The sequence below is a fragment of the Manis pentadactyla genome, chromosome 9 (genome assembly GCF_030020395.1).
Source record: "Manis pentadactyla isolate mManPen7 chromosome 9, mManPen7.hap1, whole genome shotgun sequence".
Lineage (NCBI taxonomy): Eukaryota > Metazoa > Chordata > Mammalia > Pholidota > Manidae > Manis > Manis pentadactyla.
Window position 1 is genome coordinate 11,619,705 of NC_080027.1, and position 22,295 is coordinate 11,641,999.

Below are 22,295 nucleotides of genomic sequence, written 5' to 3' on the forward strand. Positions count from 1 at the left end.
TGTTCTACAAGGCAGCATCACTCTATGTTAAATGGAGTTCTCTTTAGGAACTCTATTTCTAAAAGGTTCTCTTTATTTAACAGACAGTAAATTTAAACTCAAGATATTAAGCCAAAATAACAACGGTAGAAGTGGGCCACATACAGTACTTTGCATAGTGCCAAGCACAAAACACACATCTGATATATGCTATTATTACAGATTCTATCAATAAAGTGTGCCATCTCCCCTTATAGGAAGTAAATGAACACCAACAAAAACCAACACTTTTCAGTCCACAACAACGATCTGTCACAGGTAACACTGAGGCAAACTTCTATTGCTAAGAAAGCTCCTCAGTATAGGAGATAAGTATGTATATCTGCTACAGCAAAAAAGCAACCTCTACTTTTTGATATATCTTATTCTGCCATATCACTCATTCAAGACCACCTAATAAAGGCCTGTACCTTTATCTTTCCCTTCCCTTAACCACTCACCATGGAGAAGTTTCCACTGACAAGAAGTGTTTATGTGTGTTATATGCATATGTATAAATATAAATACACACACACATACACACATTTTGCTTTGTGCAAGCAGCATTATGCAGCAGTTTTTAAATTCTTCTGAATCTACTGCCTCTGATTCAAAGATACTTTGCCTATGTAGCTACGACCAGTAGTTTAGAAAAATGTCAAAATTTCAACTGGCAGGAAACATACATCAAAGTAAGTTTTAAAAAAAACTTTAAGCTACAAAGTTTAAGGTAGCTAACTCCAATTTTTTTTTAACATACAGAAAAAAAAAAAGACAAACTGCTAAAATAATTCCAGTTCTCAGACTTTATCATCTATCAGAATCAAATAGCAGGCTTATTAAAAACACAGATTGCTAGGTCCCAATCCTGGTGTTTCTGATTCACTTCAAGTTTGGAATACAACCTGGGAATCTATACTTCTAACAAGTTCCCAGATGATGTAGTCAGGATTACACTTTGAAAACTGGTTTAAACTACTGAAAAAGGCCTTGCAAGTGAAAAAAATAAACCTTAGATAACTAACATAGGCTTCCTGATTACCATTCTAAGGTTCCTTCCACCATTAGGGCTCAGTTATTATGTTATCCATATTTACTTTTAGGAAGTACACAACACATTTTTGTTCAAACACTAAACATTTGTGATCATCTGACTAGGACATGGACTTGCTGTAAAGTCCACTCTAGTTGGGTGAAAAGAGACTTTAGCCAAATAATTACAACGCAAAGTGGTTCCAGAATAGAGATGCATATAAAGTGCCTCAGGAATGTAACTGAGAACTCAAGAGAAGAACATCTGGGGGTCTTGGAGGATAAATTAGGAGCTTACCAAGAATACAGAATGGGGCAGAAGGGAAAGCATTTTAGCTATGTATATTCACAGAAAAATAATCCATCAAATACCTACTGTGGACTAGGCATGGTAATAAGCATGTGATACAATGGTGAGAAAGGCATTGTAGCAGCCTTTCATGATGATTACACTCTGAAAGGGAAACAATCAAATAATAACCCAAGTAAATATAAAGTGGCAATTTTAATAAGTGCTATGCATAAGAGGTATTCTATTCTAACTTCTAGCAGGAGGAGCTAACCTAGTCAAAGAAAAGCTTCTCTGAGAAAAGGGTCTGAGCTAATAAGGTATGAAGGAAGTTCCCATAGTATTCTACATGCCATGTTTAACCTTTGCACATAAGAATGTCTGGGGCTACTATTACTGTTAGGCGGACATACTTGTCTCCTTTAAAGTTCAGAGAAGGGATCTTGGTAGGCTAGCATTCCACTCTATAAGACAAAAGGACTACTAGTTAACTTCTTCACAAGGGCTAGCACCGACTATAAATACTCATCCCCCTTATTCAGCAAACCCAGGAAACTCATTTCTTATTATCAAGGAGAGGGGAACCAAACTAATCATGAAAGTAGCTGGTGAGCACAGTGTAAGAGCAAGGTAAGAGGATGGTCAAGGGACATGAGTAGTCTGTTCCTCCTTTCTTTGATGACAAGAACAAGTAAGACAGTCAGATATGGAAAATCCTTGCTCTTTGGCTCTCCTTCTCTTTGATTCTGTTCTGACCACCACCCTCCTGAATGGAGTAAATTAATTTTCTCTATTGTCTTCCTGACAAAATTAACTAACCAGTAATGTCAGTCTCAATGATACAAATTGTACTATGCTACAAAAACAGACCCATAGATCAATGGAACAGAACAGAGAGCCCAGATATACACCATATACACCTACAAATATATGGTCAATTAAGAAGCCATGAATATACAATGGGGAAAAGACAGTCTCTTCAATAACTGGTGTTGGGAAAACTGGACAGCTACATGCAAGAGAATGAAACTGGATTACTAACTCCAAACACAAAAGTAAACTTGAAATGGATCAAAGATCTGTGTAAGATGTGAAACCACAAAACTCTTAGAAGAAAAACATAGGCAAAAACCTCTTGAATATAAGCATGAGCAATATTTTCCTAGACACATCTCCTCAGGCAAGGGAAACAAAATGAAAAATTAACAAGTGGGACTACATCAAACTAAAAAGCTTCTGTATGGCAAAGGACACCATCAGTAGAACAAAAAGGCATCCTACTGTATGGGAGAATATATTCATAAATGATATATCCGACAAAGGGTTGACATCCAAAATATACAAAGAGCTCATGCACCTCAACAAACAAAAAGCAAATAATCCAATTAAAATATGGGCAGAGGATCTGAACAGACACTTCTCCAAAGAAGAAATTCAGATGGCCAACAGGCACATGAAAAGATGCTCCACATCCCTAATCATCAGAGAAATGCAAATTAAAACCACAATGAGATATCATCTCACACCAGTTAGGATGGCCAACATCCAAAAGACAAACAACAACAAATGTTGGCGAGGATGTGGAGAAAGGGTAACCCTCCTACACTGCTGGTGGGCATGTAAATTGGTTCAACCATTGTGGAAAGCAGTATGGATGTGCCTCAAAAAACTCAAAATAGAAATACCATTTGATGCACGAATTACACTCCTAGGAATTTGCCCTAAGAATGCAGCAGCCCAGTTTGAAAAAGACATATGCACCCCTATGTTTATCGCAGCACACTATTTACAACAGCCAAGAAATGGAAGCAACCTAAGTGTCCATCAGTAGATGAGTAGATAAAGACGATGTGGTACATATACACAATGGAATATTATTCAGCCATAAGAAGAAAACAAATCCTACCATTTGCAACAACATGGATGGAGCTAGAGGGTATTATGCTCAGTGAAATAAGCCAGGCGGAAAAAAGACAAGTATCAAATGATTTCACTCATCTGTGGAATATAAGAATGAAGAAAAAACTGAAGGAACAAAACAGCAGCAGATTCAAAGAACCCAAGAATTGACTAAGAGTTACCAAAGGGAAAGGGACTGGGGAGGATGGGTGGGAAGGGAAGGATAAGGGGAAAAAGGGGTATTACGATTAGCATCCATAATGGGGGAGGAGGGGACATGGGGAAGGCAGTATAGCACAGAGAAGACAAGTAGTGATTACATAGCATCTTACTACGCTGATGGACAGTGACTGTAATGGGGTATGTGGTGGGAACTTGATAATGGGAGGAATCTATTAACCACAATGTTGCTCATGCAATTGTACATTAATGATACCAAAAAATAAAAATAAAAAAAGAACAAAAAGCCATCCTACAGTATGGGAGAATATATTCATAAAAGACTCAATCTGATAAGGGGTTAGCACCCAAAATATATAAAGAACTCATACCTCAACACCGAGAAAACAAATAATCCAATTAAAAAATGGGTTGAGGACCTGTACATATTTTTCCAAAGAAGAAATACAAATGGCCAACAGGCACATGAAAAGATGCTCCACATCACTAATTATCAAGGAAATCAAAATCAAAATCACAATGAGGTATCACCTCACACCAGCAAGAATGGCCACTATCTAAAAGACAAGAAATAACAAGTGTTGATGAGAACACAGAGAAAAGAGAATCCTCCCTCACTGCTGGTGGGAATGTCAGTAGGTGAAATCATTGTGGAAAGCAGTATGGAGGTTCCTCAAAAAACTAAAAATAGAAATACCGTATGACTCGGCAATTCTACAGGAATTTACCCAAAGAAAATAAAATCCCTGATTCGAAAAGATATATGCACCCCTATGTTTACTGCTGCATTACTTACAATAGCCAAGATATGGAAGCAACCTACGTGTCCATCAATAGATGAATGGATAAAGAAGGTATGGTGTATATACACAATGGAGTATTATTCAGCCATAAGAAAGAAATAAATCCTGCCATTTACAACAACATGGATGGACCTAGAGAGTATTATGCTAACTGAAATAAGCCAGGCAGAGAAAAACAAATACTATATGATTTCCCTTATTTGTGAAACATAAATACAAAACAAAACAAAAAATGAACAAAATCGCAGTAGACTCACAGAAACTGAGAAGTGACTGACAGTTACCACAGTGAAGGCTTGCAGAGGGAGTGGGGGATAAAAGGGCACAAAACTTCCCAATCATGATGTAAGTTGTTCACAGGGATGGGAGTTCAGCATAGAAAATAAAGCCAATGACTCTGTAAAATCTCCCTATGTTGACAGATAGTAACTGCACTAGTTGGGGGAGGATTTAATAATATGAGTAACTGTTGAGCCACTGTGTTGTATACTTGAAGCCAATGTTAAGACTGTATATCAATGATATTTCAATAAAAAAAAACCTTTTTGCTACCTGTGTGCCAGGGAAATCATGCCTTATGCTCAAGGGTCATACAAATCTAGACAGAATTAAACTTTGTATCCTGCATCCAGTTAGATATGGTTAAAAGGTAGGGAGAAAATATTATGAGGACTCAGGAAAGAGGGTTCCTTCAGTACCCAGGGTTAGGAAACAATACGCAAATGAGCTTTGGAGGATAAGAACCAGGGTAGGGATAGGGAGACAGCCTATCACAGGAGTGTGGAGAAAACAAGCAGGTATCTTTGTTTGGCTAGAACATACATAGTTTAAGAGTAGATAGTAAGACTCTGACGATCTACTGGGGCCTGAATCTAGGCTAAGGAGTCTGTGCCTACAATGGCAAAATATTTAAAGCTAACCAAGCACTTATAAACAATTTCCAAAAAGTAGTATTTCCACTATTCTACACATAAAAAATTAAAGTTCATCAAGGGTAAGTAACCTGACCAAGATTACACAGCTTTTAAGGTGAAATTCAAAGCCAGGCCCTCATGAACCAAAATCCAGGGTCTGTCCCACACCACCAGTGACTTTACAGAGTAGGAATGTCACAGAGGATGGGAACAACATGATCAGAACCTTGGAAGCACAACATAAGAAATAATGGAAATGACACCAAAGGGGAAAAAAATCTACGAAGGAGGCTATTACAGCAGCCCAGACTAAGAGTCAGAACTAGGAGTGGCAGTGAGAACTACAAGGAGATGAATATCAGATATCAGGAAGGTCTTAGCAACTGATCAAATATGGAGGATAACAGAGGTCAGAGTAATAGTTGATAATGGCATTAACAAAAAAACCAGTGGTCTCTTCTATCTTCAAATGTAACAAATAAAAAACTACAAGAACCTTCTGGATCCTGTACTTTAACCTGCAGCTGCAACTTGATTCCCTTCTCTCTTCACCACCAAACTTGTCTAAATTTCTCTTCATTCTTTATCTCAGTTTAATGTCTCAATTTTTCTTCATTCACTATCTCAGTTTAATCTCTCATTACTTTAACCTGCAGCTGCAACTTGCCCCCCTTCTCTCTTCACCACCAAACTTGTCTAAATTTCTCATTCACTGTCTCAGTTCAATGTCTAAATTTCTTTTCATTCACTAGCTCAGTTTAATCTCTCATTCATTCATTTATTTATTTATGTTATAGGCTGAGAATGCCTGAGGCACATACGTGGTCCTGTACTCCTTGTGGCAAGCCCCCACAGACATGTCCCTACCAGAGTCAATGCTGTGGCTGGACCAGCCCTTGTGGTTCTTATTATGACTGCAAGATGTACCTAAGCAAAAAACCACCACCAGGGAACTTAAGGAATAGGACTCATTACTCACAAGCCCTGGAGGGACATGGCACTGACACACTGGCCACACAGTGAGGTCGCAGATAACAAGAGAGGGAGCAAGTGAAGCTCTGTGGCTCTGCCTTTACTAGGGTCAATGGTGGGGTGCCTAAGATTTTGAATCTCACATTTATTTTGAAGAATGTCTTTTGCCCCCAAATGCCACTGAAACTCCTGTTTAAAGTCACCATTAACCTCTATTTTGCCAAATCCAGTGGAAATCTTAGTCTTCAGTATACTCCAGCCTCTGAGTAGCATCCGCCTCAGCTGACCACTGCCTCCTTTTTTTTTTACACTATCCATGTAAAGTGGTCTTTAAGAATACAACAGGAGACAGACAACCCTGTGTTTGTAAACCAACTTCTCCAGTAATATTATCTTATGGTCTTGGGGCAAGTTATATAGCCCCTTCTTGGGTCACTTTCCTGATCTATAAAATTGAGATAATAAAAGAACCTACTTCACAGAGTCATGAGCATTAAATGAGTAAAAATACACTTCCGCTTAGAACAGTGCTTGACAAACAGTAAACACTATAGTTCCTTGGCTTTTCAAGATATCAAAACTCTACTGATGTTCCTCATAACCTCTCTGGCCCCTCCTTCTCATTCCCTTTCTAAGCCACTCCATGTCTCCACAACTTCAGTCACCATACATGAGACCCAGATGTCTGCAATAAGCCCTTCCTGAGGCCCAGAATCATAGACTGTTACCTACTCAACAGTTCTACCAGTACATTTTACAGCCACCTCACAGTCAACCTTTCCAAACTTACTCAAAACTGACCTTGCACTTGTCCCCTCAACCTCCAAACCTGCTCCCTGCTCGTCCTTCAGGGTGCCCTATCTTAATAAAAGGACTGTACCACAAGCCATTCACATGAGAAAAACTTGGGAATCGTGCTTATAAGCACCCCCTTAACCTCATTCTCTGCATAACCAATGAACCAAAGTCCTATGATTTTATTTCCTAAATACTTTTCAAAACCTCTCTAACTTTATGGTTAGCACATTCAATGATACTACCATCATATCCTACCAGAACCGCTGCAGCAATCTAATTGGTCTTACCAAATCCATTTTGTTGCTCTCTCCCTCATCCTTTCTCTATTATGCAGCCTTAGATATTATTATCTAAGCATATTACTCCTCTGCTTAATGTCTGCCTTCCCACTGCCTTCAGGATGAAACCCTACTTGACCTGACTCCGGAATACTTTGTCGAGATTTTTAACTCTCTCCTCCACTCACTTTCCAGTTACACTGGACTTTTTAAATTTTTTGTTTGTTTGGTAGGTTCCTCAAACTTGCCAGATTCCTCCCAATCTGAAGGCTTTTTTTGCATATGCTAATAACTTCTCCTTTTTGCCTGGTTACCTCTTACTCACCCTTCAGGTCTCTGCTTTAAAGGCTTTCTCAGGAAAAGTGTTCTCTGATCCTACCTTGAAGAGAATATCCTACTCACTGCATCCTATATTTACGTTTGCAGTCTTTTGCATAACTATAATTAACATTACTAGGATAAGTGCTTAATGTCTGACTTACCCACCAGACTGTAAGCTTCATGACAAAGGGACCATGCCTATCTTTTTCATCACTGCACCCCAAAAGCTTTGCATGGTGCTTGACACATGGTTTAGGGCTTGTAATATCTTCTTGTTCCTACCATAGGGCTTTGCATTAGTTGGCCCCTCTGCTTACAGTTCTGTTGACTTAGATATGGTCTGCTAAGCCCTTGAACTTCACAAGATTGGCTCCTCATTACAAAATGTCATCTCAGGGAGCCTTTACTCATCAGCCAATCTCAAGGAGTGAGCCCCACCTTAACAAGTATTTCATCACCCTCTTAATTTCTACAAAGCATTGAGTTCTATCTGAAACTACAACATTTGGAAGTTCTAAAAAAGGCAAAGCCCACATAAAGTGCCTGGCACAGTGTAAACATTCAACAAACATTTAAATGAATGGAATCTTCTGAATGAGAAAAGACTTTAAATTCATTAGCAAAATATTTTCAAACCCTGCTCCAACAAAGTCAAAAAAGAGGCAATATACCTCAGGGAACTTGGAAGCCAAGACTGCCTGCCTTGAATCTTGGCTCTTTCCCTTCTTAGCTGGAAAATCTTTAATTAAAGTTACTTAACTGCCCTATGCCTCAGTTTCCAAACCAGAAAATGAGAATCACAGAACCAACTTCAAAGGGTTGTTGGGTGTAAAGTGCAGTACCAAGCAGTATACACTCAATTAACGTGTTCTGTTATCCATAAAATGGGGTCCCCCCTTTTGTTTCATACACACACCCATACATAAATACATACATATATATATATATATATATATATATTCACACACACATACACATATAAGATAACTATTCCTTTGTCTTATTTACCCAAAAAGGCTCACTTTTTTGTTTACTGCACAACTCCAAGGACATCTTCCACGTGGATCAAAATATGTGAATGGCACCTTCTGGAACTGTGAAACATGGTGACACTGTCTCTAAATTCTGGCAAGTCTCCAGAATTGTGATGATCAAAAGATACAAGAAACAGAGAAGTACTTTGGAAACTAGCAAAGTATCATAATATGATCACTATATTTACAAATCTAAATTCTCTTGAGGTCACTGTCAAAAACAAGAGTGGGTTGGTCAGATGACAGCCCTGACATGGAGGAGTTCCTAACTTGCGTGATCCAGGGATATAAAGAGATGGATCAAGATCTAAGGCTACCCTGAAATCACACTGAGGGCCACAACCAGCTCGTGAGGTTGTTTCTCAGGAATGGCCATGGGGTATTCAGCTACAGGGCAATTCAAAATATTTCAATTATTTGCTCACATCAACACCACAACTTTTATTTCATTTTTCTATTCTTCAAAAAGAATATCAAAAGGCAATTTTTTATTACAACTTAATTACTGATCTCAAGACAGTGAATACTTACTTTGGTTACCCAAATAAATTGATCTTAGGATAAGTTAAAAGGAGTAATGAAGAAACCTGAAATTGGGTTGACTAAGGATCTGCCATGACCACAAAGTTAGTTTTGTGAAATCAACAGCAAAAACAATGCTTCATACTTATTTTGAGCAAAACCCTGGAAAACACAATTTTAAAGTCCTTTCCAGCTGTTTTGTGTTACACTTTAAGATGAACAGCAGATGATCAGGATGGAAACACAGATAGAGCATATCCACTGGATATTTCCCTTTAAACCAGGGTTTTCAATCTCACACTATTGGCATTTTGCACCAGAAAAGTCTTTGTTGGGGAGGGGCGGATAAGTGTGTTTAGGATGTTTTAGCTGCATCCCTAGCCTCTACTCACTAAAATACCAGTAGTACTCCCCTAGTCTGACAATCAAAAATGTTTGCAGATACTGCCAAATGTCCCAAGGGGCAAAATCACCCGTTGAGAATCCTGCTTTTAACGAATCTGTTTCAACTGTCTAAAACATACACCCATGTTCACACTTCCCACTTTCAAAAATCCCTCCCTCTGATCATCCTGGTAACCCACACTTAATCCCGGAGTCCAACTTAATTTTTTATTTGCCTCTGCCTCCAAAATCCTCAGAAATCACATAGTGCAACTTCCTTAATGACAGGTCAGTTCCCTTGTTCAAAATCACAGTTGGTGAAAAAGTTGATATTAGGACCCAGGGCTCATGATCCCCAATCAAGTTCCCTTTCCATCATAACACACTGCTATCCCGCAGCCACCAAGTTTTATCAGTCCCTTTCACTATCAACGTGTCTGCCATCCATCTCTTCCTTTCCATTTCTACATCTATACCCCAGAACAGTGGTTCTCAAAGTTTCACATGCATCAGAATCACCCGGCTAGTTAAAACACAGATAGCTGGGCCCCAACCCCAGAGTTTCTCATTCAGTAAGTATAGGGTAATGCCCCCAAAAGTTTCCAGTATGTTCCCAGATACCCAGAGGATGCTTATGCTGCTGGTAAGGGGACCACACTTTCTAAGAGCGATTGTCCTAGAATTCAGATACATATCACCTCAAGAGATAAACTGTTTCAATATCCTTCTAGACACCTCCCTGACCTGAAATTGTAAAAATACTAGTCCTAAAATACCACTCTGATCAAATTACTATTTGATTAAAGACAAATCACAATTTCGAATGGTTCTCTATTTTCCATACCTGGCTTTCATAATTATTTAAAATGCATTCCCAACATTACCAACAGTACCTTCCAAAACAAATCTACTTTGGCCCTACTAATCTAATGGATGTCCTCAGTATAGGTTTTAAAGGCTTCCCACTCCATAAATAAGGCTTATGCTGTCTTTACCTCCTAAAAGGCCACCCTCTTCCCTCCTCTTCTCTACCTACCTGAAGGAGGCCTTCACCACTGTATTTGCCAAAACCATTCATTTGGTCACTATCTGCTGCTTTTTATCTTTATGGCTTAAGTTTTTACCAAGTACTCACAGATAGAGAAAACCCTCAAGAACCTAAAATTTAAAACAGAAAACAATGATATGAGTGGCATGCATAAAGGACTTGACATATACACAAACTGCAAAATTACTGTTTTTTTAATAGATCGAGTACAGTAAGTTCAATGTTCACAAAAAAAAAGAATGTACCAATTCTGTAAAAAGCAAAATCAAACACTGCTTGTTAAATATACGTAGCTATCTCATTTAGGAATTTAGGATGTTAAGCAGACATCTGTCAGGGAAGGACTTTTAAAAGTAGTCTCAAAAAAAGAGAAAGGTTACTCAGTCTACAATTTCCTATAACAGGAGTGGGTATCCTTTTTCTGTATGAAGTACACCACAAGAGAGAGATGGTGTGAAAAAATGAACAGAGGGTTCAAGGTCTGGTTCCACCCCTTACAAACTTTGTGATTCTGGGTAAGTCAAGGCCACTTTCTAAAGACTCCATTTCCTTTAAAAAATTAAGGTTTAAAACAAAACCATACCCTACCTACCTTCCAGAGTTGTTCTGAGGATTAAATAAGGGAATGTATATGAAAGAACCTAGCCTAGTACTTGGCACATATAAATGTTTTTGAATTTTAAACTTTGTTGATATGAAAGAACAGTGCAAAAATACAGTATTATTCCAAAAATGAGATTAAACAGAGCAAACTAATGAAACCTGATTAAGGATGTTTATTTTCCAAGAAGAAAAAAAAGGACATAAATAATATTATGTATATGCATGGTATATAGTAAAAGTGTCAACTCCCTGACTTAATGGCCAAACCAAGTCTTGAAGGTAACACAAACACCATCACTTGCAACTTCACAACTTCAAGGTTGTCTAAAACTCAACAAAAACCTTGATGTAGAGTTTAGAACAAGATTAGAGATAGGAGAACTTAAAATTCAGACTGCTTTTAAAGTCAACAAGACTTTTGTTGTTGTTCTGATACTATAATTATACCCCTAAATCTATAAATGTGTTCATCTGGCAAGTATGCTAATAAGCATTAATTTTTATTTGTTACACCTTAGATCTTCTAATATTTATGCACATTGACCCAACTTTGAGATATTTTGCTCATCCCTGCACACCAAACTCTCCTCCATTATAGTGGCCTATTTTTAGCACTCAAGAAAACTGGTAGCTAAGAAAAGTATTTACCAGGGCTTTCAACAATATCAACAAACACTTATGGAGCACCTTCTATATTGTAGACTGAGTATTTGTATTTTTCTTTTTTTGAAGTTACTTATTGAGCACTTTCTGTGTGTCACACACTGCTTGAAGCATCCAGCATACACCATAAACAAAAAGTCCCATCTCGCAAGGAGCTTACTTACACTGCAGTGGAGAGATAGGCACAAACAACATGAACTGAAGTGTAATAGTGATTAGTGCTCAGCAAAATAAAACAAAGTGATAGAGCTTAAGTACAGCCCTTATTTTGGGTCCCCAAAATACAGCTTACTTGGAAAACTGACACATAAGAATAAAGAATTAGCTCTCTCATTATATGCATTTTGAATCACCCAAAACTGGGCAACAAGTTTTTCCTACATAATCAGGAAGGAGGCTCCAACACCCATAACAATGTACTTTTCCACCAATACAGACTGATGGTTAAGTCTAATGAAATTATTATAATAAGCAAATCCAAAAATTTAGACTACCTGTAAGTTTTCTCTTGTTAACAGTATACTTTCATGCTAGGGAAAAAATGGCTTAAAATTAAGATTTTATTTTGCCTAGTCTGTTCCTGGTCAGAAAGACCTTACAGTAGGGTCATTCAAAGAAGGAATGTTTGCAAAAGGGATAATCTGGTAACTGATGCTGAATATGGGGAGACAATTTCAAGAATAACCCCCCCAAAAAGGTGAGAATATCATCACCCCATTTCTTGGACAGATAATTATTTGGCTATTTCAGAGAGAATCATATACAAGGTACATTAACAGGATTTAACATCCAATAGTATAATAACATCCTTCAGAAAATTTCTTAATCTCATCAAGATTGACAAGAAAACAGAATTCTCAAGTAAAGAGACATCTTCCCCTTCAGACAAAGCTAGTAGGCTTACATGAATTCAAGAGAAAAAAAATACTCAGGTTACATAAGTTCTTTTAACCTGAAGTATATGGTCTTGACTTTAATTTAGACTGACTTAGGTGTTGATTTATTTCTACAATTGCCTTTGGCAGGGGCTAGTGAAATTTCTTCCATACTAAATGTAACTCATGTACAATATACTTTACAGGTTGAGAGCAGATATTAAAATCCATTATATTTATACAAAAGGTCATCTTTCCCAATAAAACCAAAAAAAGTCCCAAGTTAAAACTGAAGATCATCATACTACATAGAAATCTTATTTTGCCCTTGATTTCCTCTGTAACACTAAGTGTTACTCAGGATTGGTGTGATTTCAAAAACCTAAAGATCATCAATTACAACTGCTAAGGATTCAACTAACATTTCAGATTTAAAAAGTGCAAGACATTCTGAACATTTAAACACACATGGACAGTGACAAACATCTAACCAATACTATGGCTCCTGAAACTAAATGAAGGAAAAAAAGTTCCAGGTTTAGTACCTGCCAATATTTCTCAGAATTTCAGATAAGATCCTTTATCTAAATCTACTAGAAATACAGAAATAATCATCTTTATCCCAGACCAACAAAATAACCACCTGCCACCAAAACTGAAGCTCCTATCCCTCTCTTGAACTGTATCAACTTGCCCTGGAGATCTATCTAGCTTTGCTCTAGTAATACATACAAAAAACTACTAATCTTTTCATTAAAAAAAAAAATCTATGTCTTGCTTAAGAAAAGTCAAACATTGTTTACCCAGACACTACCATTTCCTTCACTGCAAAATAAGTATTCTAGTTCCAGAAAATAGAGCTTATGCCCCAAATCTGCAAATACACACCATCTTCAAAGGTACCATTATCTTTCACATGGAATAGGTATATAATAGTTTGGCAAAAGACAAGCCAATTTTTTTCTGAACTATTTCTGATTTTTTTTTTTAATGACTGTCACAGAACACGAAGGAAGTGTATCAAAATTTACCAGATTCAACCTATGCATTTGAAACAGCTATGTCAGTAAAAAGCATTAAGAGGATCTATTTAATCACTACTAGTATTCTTGTTAGTAAAAACACAACTTTTTTTTTTAAAGATATGTAAAGCATTCTGAATACAAAAAAGTCACTCTTGTTTTAAAATGAGTTCGGACTCAGACTTCTAATACTGGTACTATGTTTTCTCTCCCAAGAGGTTATTTTGAAGGTGTCATAGAAGAATGACCATTTATTTAGGTTTTGTCCCCTGAAACATATAAGTCAGTCAGGTCAGTAATACTAAACTCAAAGTAATCAATTCAATTTGACCAATACATATTGTATGAGACCACAGAAACTTTTAATCACTCAGTCAAATCAGTAAACCTGTCATTTTGTCTCTCTTACAAATTTTATGTTCCATAGTCAATAACTGCAAAACAAAATTAAGTTCTATACTTTGGCCTACTTTAAAGACACAGTGTTAAAAAATAGTTAACTACTATAAAACTAGCCTCTATACCTTTATGTTAGTCTTAAAATTCCTCAAATAAGATATAAGATAATCAACAGAGAATGCTGTAATATGAGCACTCACCATAGAAACATTAAGTTTGTTAAGCAGACTGCCACTCAAATAAGCCACCAATATGCTCTCATATCAAAAGCTGTATTATGGAAAGGATTTACACTTCAGATATAATTTCTTCATGTAATCTTAGAAAGGAAAACAGTCATCAGTCACCCTAAACTTCAAGATTTACCCAAATTTCTAAGAAAGATAGATTCCCCACAAATATGTGATATACCCTCTTACATGTTACCGCTACAACACATGCCCCAAAAGAAAAAAATATGCTAGATAAAGAAAGGGTTAATGGTGTGACAAGTAGTAATCACTTCACAATTAATTTAAAAAAAAAAAAAAAAAACCTTACCAGGACAAAAGTCAGATTCCTAGGATCTCCTTACCACTACCTCCCTACTTTGTTAAAAAATATGAAAGCTTTTGCTTGCTGAATGAAGAAGGTTCTTCCTTTGATGGACTGGAACCCAAGAACTCTCAGTTATTTACATAACAGCTCAACAATTCTACAAGCTTGATGGGGTAAAAATAAATTCCATATAGCAATAACTACCTGGGAAGAGAATTTTGCAGCATCCTCTTTCTTTCCTTTTCACAAAGAAAAGTTTAATTCAAGAAATGTCAAGGAACAAAAATAAATCCTAAATATACAATATTCCATTCCTGATGAAGTTTATTTCTAGAAACTAGAGATAAAGAATCATAATCTCAACACATGGATTGGGAGACAAGAGGCGAATCTCTGAAATAAGGATTGCCAGAACATATGCCTAATGGATATACTTGCCAATGCACTCCACACTTTTTCAACAGTCACATTAAAAGAAAAAAAAAAGTAGCCTTTTCTCTAAAAGAGTGGAGATCATCAGAAAATGAATTAGAGAATCACTCTTTTCTCCTCAAACTCAGTCTAAAACAAAGCCAAATAAAACCACCATAAATTCCTTCAGTAATCTTCTGGGTCTCAGTTCAGTCAATTTTACATAATAAATAGGATTCTGTGACTTTCCTCATACCCACTGTACAAACACAAATTCAAATTTTTGAAATGAATATATAGTGAGAATATTAATAACGCTCTCTGATTAGGGAAAACAAGAATCAAATTCTTAAACTCCAATAGGGACATCTTGAGAAGTAAACAGGACCTAAAGAAGAAAGTACTCATATATACATACAAGCTAATTCCCTCCAAATCATTACTATGTAAAAATTTCTTTCACCAAGATGTATCTCATACATCCCTCCCAAAATACAGAACTTTATCTACAATCCAGTATTATATCTTTTCACAACCAATCCCCTCCAACCTATCAGTGTTAGTTTAAAAAAAAAATTAACAGTTCTGCTCAAAGCCACAAATACTGGCACACCATAATCTGAAAAAATTATACAGAACTATCCTTTCTTCAAAAATTTCTTACCCCCTAAAATCTGCAAGCTAATTTAACTTCTTTAGATTTATTACAGCATCAATATTGCAAAATTAGGAATGTTTGTCACAGTGTAATCCACAAAATCTTTTGATTTACAATGGTTTCTAAATAACTTAAAGGCTACATGTAACTCCATTTCCAAACAGCATGAATATTAAGGTTCTTACTGCTTGGCCCAGAAACTGAGATATTAACATATCTTCTCTCCTGTGGTGCATAGAAAAGCCACTTGAAAAGTTTTAATCACAGTACTGTTCACAAATGGAAACAAAATATTTATTCTGCTTCAAAATTTAAAAAAAAGTCAATAAAATACTAACCAATCTCTGGCTGTAACGAATCCTTTCTTCTTCGGGTTCCATCTCTCACTCTTCTGTTGAAATTACTGTAAAGAAACCACTCCAGGGCTGCCTTCCTCTTCCTTCTTAGGAACCAGATTGCAACACTAAATAATGATATGAGCAGAGATGAGAACTCATCCTCAAACTCAAGCTTTCTTTTCAAGGAAACAAGTATTTAAGACGTGTAAGTTAAAGGTTCTCTGAAAAATCTGGTTTCTCCGCATCAGTTTGGGACCTCTCTGTGCTTGGGCAAGTGGTTCCCTGTCACGATAAATATTAATCACACTACAACTGTCTGAGGCCTAGGGAAAAAGAGATGTTGGTTTCAGTTCCTTGCGGACGGGGCCACACCACTTGTTTCTCCCCACGGGATTACAGTAAGTGAGACCCCCCTTCATGGCAGCATCAGCCGAAAGAAAAAAAAGCGGGGGTGGAGGGCAGTGAGACAGACACGACAACAGGACTTTTATCTCTAGAAAGCGGACCAGGTGAAGCAGGCACTGAACTGATCCAGATCCTAAGCAAATTTAGTTCTCTCTCACTGATAGTAAATGAAAGCACAGACTATATAAAGAGGACAAGAAATCCTAAATCTTTACGATTTAAGGAAAGACTACAAATAATTTCCCATACCTCTCTGGTAAATCCGTACATAGTTGTCGCCTGCCTTTCTAGACAACCAAGATCTTTTTCATTCCCAAACCAACCCTCCACCCCAACACAAGACTGTACAACTCTGAAACAAACAAGAGAGTTGCAAATCGGGGACAAAAATTCCATTAGATCGTTTTGGGTAAAGTAATAAACGATTCTATATCTACAGATAACTCTTTTCCGAAACGACGACGGTCGATCCATAATACCAAGAAAGGCTTTTTTTCTGAATATTCCCATGGATAATGGCTTCCATGGGGAATGCATATTTTTTTTCCCTTTCTGTAACTACATTACAACTTCGTTAATAGCATCCTTTTTAAACTGCTACGAGACCACAAGAGCCGATGACACAGTTCGCGAGAGCAGTTTGTGGCAGAGCCCTCCTGGGGGAAGCCCTCACCCAAGTCGGGAGGGAAACCGTGTTTGCACCCCCTGAAGGAGGACCACCGGGATTGAGAACAACCAGGGCAGGAAAGGAAAAATCTCGCCGGGCTCCCCCAGGGAAAGGGGTTTCAATGATTTACCCATCGGAAAAAGAAATAGAAACTTTACATTAAGTCTTTAGATAACACAGCGAACCAAACTTCCAAGGGGGGTGGGGGAAGGCGGGGGAATCTCACCGGGGATTTTGCTCGTGAGTTCTTGTCCAAGTGAGAAGTAAAAAATTCCAAAAACTGAGGAAAAATTAAATCCCAAACGTCGTCTTCGGTCTTTTCCGTGGATCAAACCAGTATTCAGATAGGGTCACAGCGACCCGGAAAAGAGGAAACAGTTGCTGAATCAAACCTCTTCTGGCTTTGGAAACCGGGAGTCGGAGGCGTCAGGAAAGGGGAGCGCAACCCCTCGGCGCCGAGCCTCGGGTGCCCCCGCCTCCCCCGGGCCAGCGGTCAGCAGCCCGAGACCGAGCCCCGGGCCAGCCCCAGTCGCGGGGAGCGCCCTCTTCGCCGTGCCCTCGGCAAGCAACCGCCCGGCCGCCTCCGGAGCACAGACGCGGCGGCCGATCAGCTGAGACCGGCCGGCCCGAGGCTCCCCGCGCCGCCCCGGCCCCCCGGAACGCGGGCCTCGGCCCCGGGGGGCGGAGAGGGCGGGAGCGGCGCGGCGAGCCGGGCTGGGGGCCCGGGCTCCCCTCGCGTCTCCCCCTCAGCCCGGGCTCCGCGCTGCGGGACGAGCCCCCGGCTACTCCCCAGTCGCAGAAGAGGGATTCCAGGGAATGGGCCCCCTGGCGTTGCCCCTCCTCCCGGAGCGCCCCCTGCCCAGGATAGACAGAGCGGCGACAGGCCCAGCCGCTGGGAAGGTGCTCTGCGAGCCGCAGCCACCGCCGCCGCCGCCGCCGGGGAGGGGTGTTGTTTCCCTCACACAGGAGGAGCCGCTGGAGCAGCCGCCGCCATTTTGAACCCGTCAGACTCTCACATACACACAGCTCCTCCGAGGCGCACTGCGCAGGCGCCGCCTCTCTACCCCTCCTCCGACTTGCCTCTCAACCCCTCACCCCCCTTCAAGCTTCCCTCCGCTTCTTACCGCTCTCCCGGGCGCACGTGAACGCGCACGCGTCACTCCCCTCTAACGCGGACACTTCGCTGGCGCGCGCACGCGCGAATGCGTCGGCCTCGAATCGCCCGCGCCCGGAGACGCCGACGCGGCTCCCCGCCCCCACCTCGCGTCAGCCTGCCGGCCCGCCCGCCGGCCCACTGCCCCCGCTCTCCGCCGGCCCTCCTTCAATGCTCCGGCCGGGCCCGTTCGCGCCTGCGCGCAGGCCACAGATCCTCCTCCGCGCGCGCCCTCCCCCCTTCTCCCCCACACGCCGTCGCCCTAACACACACTTCGCGTCTGTGATCCCGCCCCTCGTTGGCCAGCTGCGCCGGCGGCCCTCCCCCACCTCTCCCGGGAGGGTGGTGACCCCCGACCCCCCACCCCCCACAAAGCACAACACATACACACACACGGATACCCAGCAGTGGGGAGAAGTGCCCCGTTCCCTTTCAACCACCCTCTACCCCTGTCGGCTCGTCACAGTAACACAACCTGAGGACCGGCGGCCTGGGCCAGGAAAGTCGTTGCCCGCCTCAAAACGAGGTCTCCCGGGGTCAGGCCGCTGGGCCGCGCAACCGACCTGGGCGCCCCGCTTGGGTCTGCCCAGAGCGGGGGACGCAGGCAAGGGGCGCCTTCCCGCCGGTTGCTCTTATCTGGCGCGCCGGCCGGTAGGCCGAGGCCAGCCTGCCGACCATCCCCGGGCAGGCCCCGGCGCCCCCGCCGCGGGGATCGTCCGTCCTCGGCTCGGGGGGGCTCCTCGGTGCAGCGGCCCGGCCCCGCCTCACCCACTCCTCGCCGCTCCGAAGGGGCAGGAAACGGGAGTAGCATGTCTGTCCTGGGTTCGGCTCCCCCGGGGGAACTCCAAGCTCTTGACAAGGGCGTCCACAGGTACTAGGCACGGAAGTGGTCTCCGCGACGGCCTGGGGGCGGCAGCGGCCGGTGCGCCCACCGCGGGCCCCAGACACCCGGGAGATGGCCCCGGAGGCCCCCGCTCCTCGGCCATGCTCAGGTTTCCGCAGCGCCGATGCCCCCGGCGGCCCGGGTGGGACGTGACCCCGCCCCCGGCGAGCCGGGGCGCCCCCCATGGAGGGGTGAGCCGGCCGCCCCCGGGCCGACCCCGCTGCCCCAGGCCGCGGCGGGCGCAGGAGGCCCGGCCGGGAAGATGTCTCCTCTCGGTGCACGCAGCTTCGCGCGAGGGTCAGCGACGGGGAAGCGGTCGCCCGAGCCGCGCCAGCCCTGCCCACGAACGAGCTCCGCGGCTCCACAGCTGCCCGACGGGCTTAGCGGGCCAGGGACGTCGACGGAGTCGGGCCACAGGTATCTGAGCAAAGCCATGCGAGCAACCCGACCGCGATCAGGGCATTTCCCCAGCCAATCTCGTGCTCTGGGGCCCGTTTAAATTGTAAATCCCATAAAGGGCTGTGGCTTGGGCGTTATGCATCCGGGTCGGCACTATTGGCTTCACTTCACTCTAGTTGAGAAGGTGTCAGTCACGCAGATCTTTTCCTTCCTGCCTTGGTTTCCCACTGTTTAACCTCTGATTCCTGGAATCTGGGGATATAGGAGAGGGGAAGGGTATGGCGTGCGTCATTAAACTTCCATAAACAACCTTCAACTCTTTCAGGAGGGGTTTTAGAGAAACAATTGAAATAGATAGCTTCTACTGCTATCAGGGTTTGAACTCTAGGGAAAGGGTACTATGTAAACCCAAGGTGTTCTTTTTTACCACACGAGGTTTTTCTACATGCAAACAGGGAGTTTTATAGAGCTTCTCTACGTTTCACAACATCTTCAGAAGACAAGCCAAAGTGCCCATTAGTATTACACACTCATTTTAAAGATAGAACATTCAAGTATAGAAAGGTTAAATAGCTTGCATGATCACTCTAACAGAGCAGAGTCCCGTGCTCTGAGACAGTAGACTGCAACATCTCACAAACAACGAAAGGTTTGTTAATATAGTATCACCGTCTTACATTCCAGTCACTGGGAAGCATTCTTTTTTCTGATAGCAGTTTTGTTCAGACTTCTTAGATTTTTCACAGCACTGATAAGATCTTCACCAAAACTTTGTCGGGTCTAAAGCCTTTTTAAGTCTTTCAGACTATAGTAAAAATATATTTTAAAGGCACCAATCTTTCACACTGGCACCACCAGACATGGTCCATTAGGCCCCCCAGCTTTCTGTATATAAAGGAAAGGCAGGAGCTTGTTTAGATTTTAAGTAGGAGAGAAAGACTTTTGCCATTGTCAGATTAAGTAAGTGTCGGGCCTCATTGCTATTTGCAAAATAAACAGCTTTATTGCCTTCCAACTCATCCCTATAATCCATGGGATACTTGGGAAGAGAGAGAGAGGGTCTCTAGCAGTGGTTCAAACTTGATCATTCCCTTTTTCTTAAGGTCCAGAGCCCCTTAAGTAATAAACCCTCAACATTAAGTTGCTAATCTTCAGCAGACACATGCCTCCTACAGGTTAAACTGAGGTGGGTGTACTGGAAGGAAATCTAAGAGGTCTCCAAGAACAGTATTAGTAACTTATTTTGAACAGGACTGCAAGTAAAGGTTTGTCAGATTGCAACCAGCTCTTTTCCAGTTGAAAGCCATTTAACTAGTCTGCACTGGGGGAAATGGCATTTAAACAGATATACACAATGGTTTCTCCACAGGCAGGCTTTGTTAATATTCGAAAGCAGATGTGCAGGGTAACAGAGAGCTATGATGGCTAATGATTCCCCCACAAACACAGTGGATCTGGTTGTCAAGGGCATATTGAGAGACTCACTGCTTTGCCCTAAAAGAGCCATTTTCACGGAGAATAGAGCTTGGGGGATTCACCAAAAAGGCTGCTAGAATTAGGAACTATATGACTTCAACTGCAGCTGCAGGGAGATGAGAGGAGTGGCAGATGGGAAGAAGGAAAGAAAGATCCCTTCTAAAAACATTGAGAAGAGAATCCCTGGCTGGAATAATCTGATGTCTTAATAAGATACTAACAAATGTTTGCATTCTTGAGCAAAGCTAAGGCCAACAAGTGCTGAAGAGTCAAAATCCAGATCACTGACTTCTTTGGGGTGACTTATAGTGGGTGAAAAGGAACTCTATCTGCTCAACTAAGTTAAACTACTCCCAATTTTTCTGCATTCCCAATGTTAAGGAAGAAGTAGGGATATCCCAAACAGGGGAGATCTAAACCAAAAAGAAAGAAGTTGGTCTTGAAAGTCCCCTGGAAGGTAACACATTGTGGTTAAAAAGCTCTGGCATCAGAGACTAAAGGTCTACTCTCCTGGGCACTAGCTATTAGATCCTAATAAACTCAAAAGTCTCAGTTTTTCATCTGTAAAGTAGGAAAAATATCTCTAAGGATGAAATGAATAAGGTCAGTGTCAGGCACATTATAATGTCCAATTATGAGCATTTACTGTGTTTCTGACCTCTAGTTTGAAGGGAAGTTTTGAGTAAAAACGCTTCAGTATTTAAATTTGCATAGAGTGTAAGTAGTGACTTGTTCATGGTGTCCACTCTTTCCTTTTCTGGCTCCTAGTCTCTTTCCATCTCCACCCCCTGGTGTTACCTATCTCCTGAGGTCTGTTTCTTTCCATCCTTCTCCCCATCACACTGCCACTCCCCACCTGCTGTGTTCATCCCTCTCTCCCAGCCTGATCTGTTGTCATCTATTCTCTCACCAGCAGAGTAGATCTTACTTGCCCATTTCCTTTACCCATCCATTTGGTGCACTTAATCAAGTTTTGTTACTTAATTATTTCCTAAACATCTCCCCCCACACCCCTCCACCAGATTTTAAGTTCCTTCAAGACAGGAGCAAGGCCACATTTGTGTTCCTCAGAAGACCTTCCCAAGTCAGTATTGCATGCTTCCTGTGTCAACCCAAGGAGGGATAAAAACTAGGTGTTGAGTGATTATGAGTTTTTAAGGGATAGAAAGTTTTCTTTTGAGTCTGGAAGTAAAATCTAAATTGATCAGGAAACAAAAGTCAGAAATACCCTGCAAATTGTCATGTCATTGAACATGGATGACATGACATCATTGGCACATGAAATTCTTGTAAGTTTTACAGAGCATGGTTGGC

The 22,295-nt window shown here is 41.4% G+C and overlaps 1 protein-coding gene across 6 annotated transcripts in view; it reads right to left on the reverse strand.

Annotated features, from left to right (window-relative positions):
• KDM2A (lysine demethylase 2A) overlaps window positions 1-18,394 on the reverse strand; it is a 102,432-nt gene extending 84,038 nt beyond the window's left edge. For 2 of the 6 annotated variants that reach the window (XR_005033620.2, XM_036930775.2), the window contains exons 1-2: window positions 17,297-18,076; window positions 15,999-16,123 (exon numbers count right to left, since the gene is read on the reverse strand). Coding sequence is in view for 3 of the 6 variants with exons in the window: in XM_036930775.2 (XP_036786670.1) it covers window positions 15,999-16,040 (42 nt within the window). In the remaining 3 variants the exon portion in view is untranslated. Of the gene's footprint in view, window positions 1-10,480; window positions 10,603-15,998; window positions 16,125-17,296; window positions 18,077-18,194 lie in introns of those variants that run through there. The other 4 variants (XM_036930784.2, XM_057506853.1, XM_036930793.2 and 1 more) reach the window with 4 other exon arrangements.
• Window positions 18,395-22,295: the final 3,901 nt, after the last annotated feature.